Source organism: Lathyrus oleraceus, chromosome 2 (genome assembly GCF_024323335.1).
Source record: "Lathyrus oleraceus cultivar Zhongwan6 chromosome 2, CAAS_Psat_ZW6_1.0, whole genome shotgun sequence".
Classification (NCBI taxonomy): Eukaryota; Viridiplantae; Streptophyta; class Magnoliopsida; order Fabales; family Fabaceae; genus Lathyrus; species Lathyrus oleraceus.
In genome coordinates this window covers 469,687,033-469,697,789 of record NC_066580.1, presented here as the reverse complement: position 1 = coordinate 469,697,789, position 10,757 = coordinate 469,687,033, and the positions used below count along the sequence as shown (strand labels likewise).

The following is a 10,757-nucleotide window of genomic DNA, read 5'->3' as shown; positions in this document are numbered from 1 at the left end:
GTATGGGAGTGGTTTCTCCAAGAAAAAGGAGGGGAAACTAATTCAGTATCTGTAGGGAGGCAGAGGAGGCCTCATGTCAGAATGAGTTCTCAACCACGTCAGCATCAACATCAAGTTTCTTCAGTGATTCCAGTTTTTTCCAACAATTCCAACAATTAATTTGTTCTGATTCAACAACAATGTCAACAACAACCGCAACAAAGAACCAACTACAACAACAACAATAATCAACAACAAAGTTTTGAGAGGAAGAAGGTTTCTTTTGATCCCATTCTTATGTCCTACGCAGAATTATATCCATCTTTGGTTCTCAAGAACCTTATTCAACCCAGAAATCCACCACAAATACCCGAGCCACTTCCATGGTGGTTCAAAACCTGAACTCCGTTGTGCCTTTCACCAGGGAGCCCCTGACCACGACATTGAGAACTGCTACCCGTTGAAGTACGAAGTACAAAAGATTGTGAAGAGTGGAATGGTTTTCTTTGAGGACCGTGCACCTAATGTAAAAGCTAATATATTGCCCGCGCATGGTAATGCTTCTGTCAATATGGTAGATGGTTGTCCTGGAGAGTATAAGGTTTATGATGTCCACCATATCAGACAGTCTTTGGTTGCAATTCATAGAGATATTTTTTGGTTAGTGATTGTGAGCATGACCATGATGCACAAACACCTCAAAGTAATCTAATCCAGATTTCTGTAAAAATCTTATAGCTACTAGCCTTGCTTTGTGTTTGCCAATTGATCGATCTATCTTTGGTGTTAACTTGTAAACCCATCTCACGCTAATGGCTTTCTTGTTCTTTGGAAGCTCAGTCAACTCCCAAGTCTTGTTTCTTTCTATAGCCTTAGGTCCTTCTTTCATGGCCTTCAGCCACACTTTCTTCTTTAGAGCTTATTCAATACTAACTGGTTCAGAGTCTACCAACATGGCACACTTAATGACTTCCCACTCATAGTCTATCTTAGTATCTTGCAACATGTCAAACTCTACAAATCTTGTTAGTATTTGTCTAATTTTTGTGGCCTCTGAACTTGTTCAAAATCTTCTTCAGATGTTGGAACAATATTAGATGTTGGATTACCTTCAGAGAATGGACCACCTTCAAAAGTATGACCACCTTCATATGCATGATTACCACCAGAATCTGGATGATAATCAGATTCTCCTTCAGAGTCAGACTCGCCTTCAAACTCAACTTCAGCATTAGAGTCACCTTCAGACTCTGACTCATCTTCAGAGGTAAAATCTCCTTCAGAGGCAGATTCTCCTTCAGAGTCTGAAATATCTTCAGAAGTTAACTTAAGTGTTAACATTGCACCAGAGTTGGGTTGAGACTTGTTCCAATCCTATGCTTTTGTTTCCTTCACAATGACATCTCTACTGACTTCCATCTTGTTAGTGACTGGACAATATAGCTTATAAGCGTATGTAATATGGTACTCAATCAGTAACACTACTTTTCTTCTATCATTCAGCTTCTTTCTAGTAGCACCTGGAACATGTTTGTAACAAACAGAACCAAATACTCTAAAATGACTCACACTTTGCTTATTTCCATTCCACTTCTCAAAAGGAAAATTTTCCTTCAACTTCTTGGTTGGACACCTTTTAAGCTATATGTTGCAGTGGCAACAGCTTCTCCCCACAAGGTGCGAGGAAGCTTTTTCTCCTTCAGCATGCTTTTTGTAATATCAAGCAAAGTCTTGTTTCTTCTTTTAGCAAGACCATTGTGTTGTGGAGTATATGGAGCAGTCACCGAATGTTCAACTTCATTCTCTTCACAAAACCTTTTAAACTCTGATGAGTTATACTCACCTCCACCATCAGTTCTTAGAACTTCCAGCTTCTGACCACTCTATTTTTCAGCATTCACCTTGAACTTCTGAAACTCGGCAAACACCTAATGCTTAAACTTGATGAGTGTTACCCATGTCATTCTTGCGAACTCATCCACAAATGACATAAAGTACTTGTTTCCTCCAAGTGAATGTACTTTAAATGGTCCACATACATCAAAATACGCTACTCCCAAAGCATGTTTTACTCTTGGATCCACTTCTGATGCAAATGGAAATCTAGATTGCTTGCCTTTCATATATATCTCACATAACTTATCATGTTTCACAATCTTAGGAATTCCATGTACTAGTTTCTTAGAACTCATATGTCCTAAGCTTCTGAAGTTCATGTGCCCCAATATCTTATGCCACATCTCACTATCACCTTCAGCACCTTCTACACTAAGGCATTTAGTTTCAGCTGTTTCCACATTCACCTTGAATGTTTTGTTGCCTCCTTGTTAAGATTGCATAATCAGCTTCTGATTAAAATCATACGACTTTAAGAGATTATCCTTCATAGTAATTGAGAAATCTTTATCAATTAGTTTACCTACACTCGTCAGATTGCTCTTCATGCCAGGAACATACTAAACATCCTTGATCGGAACAGTTTTGCCATTCTTCACTTTAACTTTGACATTTCTCATTCCTTCAGCATTCAGATACTTATCATCAGCATATTTGATATTTATCCTCTTTCTATAGTCAAAATAAATCAGCCATTGTATATTTCTAGTTAGGTGATTTTAGCAGTCAGTGTCCATATACCACCAGTTTATCAAATATCCATCATCAGGTTCAGAATCCATCAATAGCACAAGTTCATCATCAGAATCTCCTCTGGTTATGTTTACTTTTTCTGATTTCTTTTTCTTGTTTGACCAACAGTCAACAGCAAAGTGGCCAAACTACTTACAAAGTAGCATTGAACCTTATTCTTGTCAGACTTATCATTTCCCTTCTGATGTTTTTTCTCATCATAGTTGGAGGCTTCTGACTTCTAATAACCACAATCATGCCTCTTCTTGGCCTCTGACTAAGACTACTTCTGATTCTTCTTACCATAAGACACTTTTAGAGCTTACTCTACCTCTCTTTTAGAGTTTCTCTCAGTCAGACGCAACTCTTGTGCCTCTAAATTACTTTAGAGCTCTTTAATTCTCATGGTGTTGAGGTCCTTATAGTGTTCAATTTCTAAAACAATGTAATCAAATTGAGAAGTAAGTGATCTCAATACCTTTTCAATGATTACTTGCTCAGAGAGAGTTTCTCCACAAGATTTCATCTCATGTGTGATCAAAGTCACTTTGGAGATGTAATCAGGTACCTTCTCATTGTTCTTCATGTTGCGATTCTCATACTACTTACGTAGAGACTGAAGCTTCGTCTTTTTCATTGATGCATCACCGTCGTAGCACCGTACCAGTGTGTCCCTTACAGCCTTCATCGTCGTTGAATCAGTGATCTTCTCAAACACATTTGTATCCACACACTGATGGATATAGAACAATATATTTTTATCCTTCTTCCTCATTTCTCTCTGCGTGTTTCTCTGCGCTTCGGTTACATCTGTTGCAACCGCAGTGTAATCGTCAATGACGAGATCAAGAACATCTTGAGCGTCAAACAACACACGCATCTAAATCATCCACCAATTCCAATTTTTTCCATCAAATACAGGAAGCTTTGTGTTCAAGCTACCATTTCCACTATTCATCTACGTGTTTGTGCAAATTCACTTAAATCTCATCAACATTAGTGTTTCTCAATCCCACAGACTCAAGAAATATGATTCTGTTTCAATTTAAATTTTCAATTTGAATTAAATGAGCAGAATTAATCACACACGTCTCACGTACACTCGTGTTTACCGTTCCTGAATCAAAATCATAGTTTTAAATACCAATTATTGATGCACAAAAATGAAGAAGAAGATGGAAGAAAAAGAGAAAAAATGTAACTAACTTTACTCCCAAATGCAAAACAATTACTATGAAAATTATATTACAAACTAAAACTAAATTTTAACTTATATATAAGACCAAACTAAATGCAAATCAAATTAAAGATAAATGAAATTGAATATGAATTACAACTAACCGATAAATATAATATAACTACAAATAAGAGACGTAATAATACCCTTCTCTGAATCCTACAAACAATAATAAATGTCTTAAGTGTTATTTTTTTAAGGAAACCATATTGAAAATGCTAACAGTTAACATAATGTAATATAAAAGATCAATTAAAAAAACTATAAATTAAATGAATTAAAAAAAAATAAACCGCAAGGATCGCGAACGTAATTTGGTCTAACAATAAGACAGTCAGTTCCGGTTAATCTTTTCTCCTTTCCCTTCGCGGTCAGGTGAGTCCCACATCCTTTTTTTTTTGTATATGAAAGTATATAGTTGGTATGTCACTGCGTCAATCTTTATTTCAGTTCATTTTCTTTTGGACTGTAGCATAGTTAAAAATATTTTATATTTTTAGCAGTGTGTCATTTTCAGATATGTTATTTAACATATTTCTTTCGTTTGCAATGACAAATTATATATCATAAAATAAAGCAAAACTGGATTTATACTACTTTATTTTATCAAGGTAATTCTCAAAACCTCTTTCCATAATGTTATCTTATCTACCAAGAATCGTCACCTCTACTTTACTAAAAAAATTGGATTAAACAAAACCTAATAACCTTGGGCAAGGCACCTCTAACCTTAGAGAGTGAAGTAATTAATCTTACTGGTATGTTACTGGTATGGAATAGAGTTGTAAAATTCTTAACACTGTTTGTGAAATCCGACTAGGCAGCAAAGGAGCATGATAGCAACCTGTGAGAGAAGGGGGAAAGCACACTCAAGACAAAATGATTCTATTCTTGTACCCCATCCAATACAGTTACACTAATTGTACAAATCTTGAATGGCGTGCAAAAAAATATTCCCCGGTATTCTGTAAATTTTTCGAATATGATAAATTATTACAAGTCTACACTGATTTACAAATTGTACTCAAAATTTGGGATAATTACTACCATGCAGAAAAATCTTTAAATCCACCACTGACAACTGCTTTTCTTTTCTTTCCTACAACGGCTGTACCGGTGTCTACGGCGGCAGCAGCAGCAGATTCGGTTGGAACACTCCTAGCCTTCAAGTACTTACCAACACCACCGCTGCCCACCCCCGTAGCTCCAGACTCAGATGTTCCAGCTCCAGGATTACTATACCATGAGCCAACCTTGTCCTGAAATATATGCCAAAACAAATCCAAAAGATTAGTTCACAAAAACCTTGTAAAAGTGAGAGAAAATGTAACCAAATAAGAGGTGTCTCAAATATTAGGGAACAAACATTTTCTTCATCATTTGCATTCTTCTCTTTGGCATTTGCTTGCTCTTCTTCCTCATCAGGTTCGGTGTAAGGATTGACAAAAGTTGTGACACCTGTTATCTTGATTTCGTCCTGCAAGCCAAAAATTATATAAGCATATAATCCATTGTTTTAATTGACAGCGTGGCACGCTTGAATAATAGTTAGTGAATCATTCAGAAGACGTCAAATGTCCCAACAAGCGTTGTTAAATAACAACTCTTCAAATCATGAGATAGTCCAAAACCTAAATTTTCACAAATGAAAGTGTAACATATTGTAATCCTAAGTGTTGTACAGGGATGTATTGTACCCCCAATGAAAATTTAATGAGTGAATCGCAAGGTCTAAACTAGCTAGACAGATCTCAAGGTAATAAACATATCAACGCAAAAGATAGCGGAATATGTCCGATGGCAGAAGAATCTACTTTTTTTTTATCTAAAACAGGTCAAAATTTGGGATCATATAATAATGTCTGTAAAAACAGGTTCAAAGGAATAAACCAAAAGTAAGGGAAGGTGGGGGCCTGGGGGACAGTCTATTATTCCATTGCATCAACAGTGAAATTAATTTCTGACTCACCAGAGGTCGGTCACTGTCATCAACAGGAACTTTTTCCATTGCTGCTAGTGTAGTCAAGCCACCGACTACTCCTCCAAAAACTGTATGTTTGAAGTTTAAATGATTTGCAGATTTGTACAAGATGAAAAACTGGGAACCATTAGTATGTGGGCCACTGTTTGCCATGCTAACCACACCCCTTCCGGAGTGGACTAATTTGGAGTTGAGTTCATCCTTAAAAGGTTTTCCCCAAATCGATTCACCACCCCTACCAGTACCAGTAGGATCACCACCTTGTATCATAAAATTCCTGCAAAAAATGGATTACAATAAGAAATCATGAATGTGGCTCTTGATTTACTCCAGGAAGAAACACACAAAAGTGGTCACATACCTAATGCTTCTATGAAAAGCAACTCCATTATAATATCCACGCTCACAAAGTGTGATAAAGTTCTCACATGCCCTGGGAGCTATATCACAATGAAGCTCAATGTTCAAATCACCATGTGTTGTATGCAGTTGTACATATCCCTTCTTCTTTGGATTCCTCTCGACTTTCACATATTCATAACCATTTTCTGTAACTGGATCATATGATGTTGAAGTGAAAGATCGGGAAGCAGCACCAGTAGTGTAACGACTTTTAACCTGAAATTGGGATCATTATTACATAGAATAGTAATTATTGGCCCTCTCTTCATACAATATATAGAAAGGAACATATAGAATTTGATCATGCAGAAGAGTTATTCAAAAAATTGTATTTCTAGGTAGGTAAAAAAGATGTATCTAGAAAGCTCACCAGCTTCGCATTCACTGGCGCCCTGTCACCAGCCACATGCATAGCTATTCTGGCAGCAGTTTTATCACTTGATGAGGCTTTAGCAGCAGCTGCACTTCTTCCATGTACTGAGGCAGATGCAGCATCTACAATACTGAGTGCCTGAGGAGCTGCATCAGGATTCGATTTGGAATCTTCTTTAACTTGTGATCTTGCAGCTAAGATGGCAGCAAGTGCAGCGGCCCTTTCTTTTTGTGCCTTACCGCCACCTCCCCCGTGCAATGCAGTTTCCTTTCCTTCCTCAGTTCCAAGCTCCTTAAGCATTTGCTTGATATCACCCGACATGTTTATGTTATAGGTTGGATCTGAACTCATTTTCTGTAGTTCTGAGTAAAGAAAACAGAAGTTCGTAAAGCTACTACAAGTAACAACAATGAAAGCAGTAATATCAAGACCAGCAAGAAATCAATAGCCCAGAAAAGATGGATTAGCTACGGGCTGTATCATACCTTCATCATCAATTTTCAAATTTTGTTTAACATGATCAAAATCCAGAAGAACCTTCTGGTCAAGTGCATTAGGATTCTGCATAGCACGCATGCACAAACATCAATATGATATTAAGCCAGTGAAAGATAAAGGAATATGCAGAAAATGTTCCCAATCAAAGCCAACTGACCTGAATAGTTATAAGGTCATCCCTAGTAAATGTCTCATCGGTGAGGAGCTCCTTCCAGTTTTTTGTTTTGATGTTTAACTCCTTAACAGCCTATTTCCCACAAACATACATAATTAAAAACACCATCTACAAAATTTAATTAGCAGTGTTAACACTAAGGATCCTGATAAAAACAAACCTCATAGCAGAAGACATTTCCAGTAGTCTTGACTGCAACAATGTGTGTAAACTCAGTGAAAACTTTGTTTAGCACTGGACAGTGATATTCTCCTGCACAGTAACAAAGAAAGGTCATTCAATTCAAAGCAGACAGCAACTAAATGAGTATATTCCAAACATCTAACAGAAAATCATAAATGTATCCCATCCACATCCTATCCTCAAACAACATAAACAAATTGTATGTAACATGAGAAAATTTAGCTTAAACAAGAGAAATTTTGTATCAATTATTTTTAAAACTCCTTATAAGGCTTAGTCCTAGTCCACAAGGCTTTTTAGAGGCTTTTAGACTCTGAAGGCTTCTTTGGGTGGGAGATTTTTGGCCCTAACCAATGGGGACCAGGGCCAAGCTATGGGGACTTAAATAAATTGACAACTCTACCTGAAACAAATCTCAGACTTAAGCTATAGGCTGCCCCATTATAGTAATATAAAATCCTCCATAACTCTCCTTCATACTACAATAGTACAATGTACACTTCACAAATATTTTTTTTCAATCCTTTTAATCTTCTGAAATTTGTGAATCTCAATTACCAATAATTGTTCATAATATAGCAGATTGCACACCATGCTAATTCTCATATTGACATCTCTATTCATTGTTAAAGCTTGAAAAACAGAAAAGGTCCAAACCTATCTATCGTCCTTCATTACGATCAAAGTAGCTATTAAAGTGGTTTCAATTTTCTTCCTTTTCTATTTAGGTTTGTGCCAGATATTCACTGTTTCTCTCCTAAATACCTTCACTTTCTAATCCACAAAAGCCACACAAAAAAAATTGTGCCCCATTTGACAAAGCTTATGTGGTCTTTTTGAGTGTATACCCATTAAAAATACAAACTATTTGCATGAAAAGGTGTAGAAAACTCAACCGGATGCAATATTTACTAAACTCTTCAATAATAATAACAATCAAAGATTTTTCCTAGTAGGTGAGATCAGCTACATAGAGCAAACAACACCATAATATCCTATTATGACCAACGTCTTCAATGTGTAAAAATTCACTACTCTTCCATGTATAAACCCAATGAATAAGGTGGTACGCTGTACTGCATTTTTGACAAAATGTGATGGCTATGGCCTGACAGCTTTCACGTGGAAGCCTGTGGCAACATATTAATTCATTGCAGGCATGGCAGCTCAGCAGTCTAGTGGAAATAATCGCCAAATAATTTATAATAAAAAAAACAGAGAAAAGAAAAAATAAGAGTATTAATGATCTCTTTAAAACTCCTAATAACCAGTCAAGCCCATAATGACTAGAAAAAACTCTAAAGAACTATGAAATGCTAACACAAATCCGGACATCTCTGCTCTCTCTCTCCCACACGTCGTTTCTGACCACTCTCTTCTCTATGTCTCTGATCATACATCAGAGGTTCAAGCTCAGTTGCTCCCACATTCTACCATCTTATTTGCATGGACCGTAAATGGCAAACAGCCCATTTTCATAAATTGCATATCCCCGAAAATTGACCCAGCATCTTCATCCTTTCTTTTTCTCCAATTACCTCTTTTATATGTCAGTCCCTGTTCTCTGGTCTATTTTTTAGTCTCTAGCACAGCCTGTATTTCCTTCTCTGTTTTGTCCTATTTCTTTACGATTCCGTACTCTTTGTTCAGTGGTTCAAGGGCTGCTAATAAAGATACTGATGATGAATCTTATTTATTAGTATTATTACAAATAGGTTATTAATTCTTTTTCATTTTATTATACTCTTCTATTTTTTGTATGATTTTTGTATATACCATATCTTTGTTGTAGCCCCCTGCTTCCACCATAGGCATGTTATGGAAGACTTAGGCTTCTGTCATGACCCGTCATCCCCCATTATTCACATTGATTAAATTTCACTTCTCCTGATCAATATTATAACAACTACAACAAGCAAAGAAAATCATTCTTGGAATTTTTTTTGTGGGGGAGGGAGTTTTACCTAGACATTGAATCAACAAACATACTACGCATTATGCTTGACAGAATAAGGTAACTGAGATTTTCTATTCCATGAGATAAGTGCCAGAAATTAAAATTATGACAAGTGAAGTAACTAACTAGTTAACTATGCTCTTACCTACCAAGTAAATTTGATCTGATATAATTTTTTCATGTTTAGGGCAAACCATTTGAAAATACAACATTTTTTCGATGCAAGTAAAATATTCCTTCATCCCCATACATAATTACTACAAGTTGAACCACTTTGACCAATATTACATATACACATGCAATTCTTAACAACAACAAAAAATCCGCACTGTCATTTTTTAAGTCAGGTACCACTTCAATAGCATATAAACAAAGGGATAAACAGCCACGGTGATAACTCAAAGTCAAGTTATCAAAGTCAAACTGAAAAACAATTTGAAACTGTCCCTAAGCAAAACAACTCAATGAAGGAACAAAAATAAAGCCAACCTAACACAAAAAATAATGCAAAAGAGTAATAATACCTTCTGAGTTCTTGTGAAAAGTTAGTGGAATGAGATCTTGCTGCTTCAATGAAGCCCCAGTAACAGGATGTTTACCGTATTTTACAATATATGGAGTTATGTGCCTGCACCCAAATTGCAAAACCAAGTTATTATCAACCAAGTACATAATTGGATTCAAGGTGAATTTAGCCTAATCACCGAGATTTTGGTAAAAGTTAAATTTTAAAGCTTCAAATTATGACATAAACGAATCACTGTGATTCCAAACATACAATGAAACAAATATGAAACTTCAAATTGTGACATAAACGAATCACTGAGATACTTACATAACATCGAAAACGCTTCCATCAGGTGTACAAACTGGAAACTCAAACGGAGTAAAAGTAAGTCTGAATCAAAAAAACAAATTATTAGGTTAACTGAAATTGAATGAAAAATTGAGTTGAAAGATGAAGGTAAAAAGAGGGTGAGAGAACGAACGCGCAGCAGTAAAAAGGAAGACGTTTGAAAGCGGTGCGATTTTCTTTGGATTTGAAACCTCCCCATTCCGTTGCCCACTCTGTTTTGGTTATGAACATTCGGTCTTTACTGTGCTGTTTCTTCCCCATTGTTAGGGTTTTTGATAATTACTTCTGTGATAGGGCTTCTTACTTGCGGAGTTGCACACAATAATCTATCGGATGGTGTTTCGGTTGCCGGCGATTTACAGGTATGAGGAGAGGTGCTGCTGCGGATTCTCGGTGTCGGGAACGTCTACCACAATTTTGCTTCGCACCGCCGTGGGGATGTTCCTGGGCCGGGTTTTTATTTTGGGTGGAGTTGAGGGGGGAAATTC

General features: G+C 36.6%; 1 protein-coding gene across 1 annotated transcript; it reads right to left on the bottom strand.

Annotated features, from left to right (window-relative positions):
* Window positions 1-4,713: 4,713 nt before the first annotated feature.
* On the bottom strand, window positions 4,714-10,757 carry LOC127120483 (peptidyl-prolyl cis-trans isomerase CYP65). The gene is made up of 11 exons (XM_051050920.1): window positions 10,403-10,757; window positions 10,249-10,311; window positions 9,938-10,041; window positions 7,434-7,525; window positions 7,256-7,345; window positions 7,086-7,161; window positions 6,598-6,962; window positions 6,187-6,443; window positions 5,814-6,102; window positions 5,211-5,321; window positions 4,714-5,103 (listed from the first exon to the last, which is right to left on the bottom strand). Exons 1-11 carry the CDS (start codon window positions 10,528-10,530, stop codon window positions 4,888-4,890), a joined length of 1,791 nt encoding a protein of 596 aa, XP_050906877.1. The 5' UTR covers window positions 10,531-10,757; the 3' UTR covers window positions 4,714-4,887.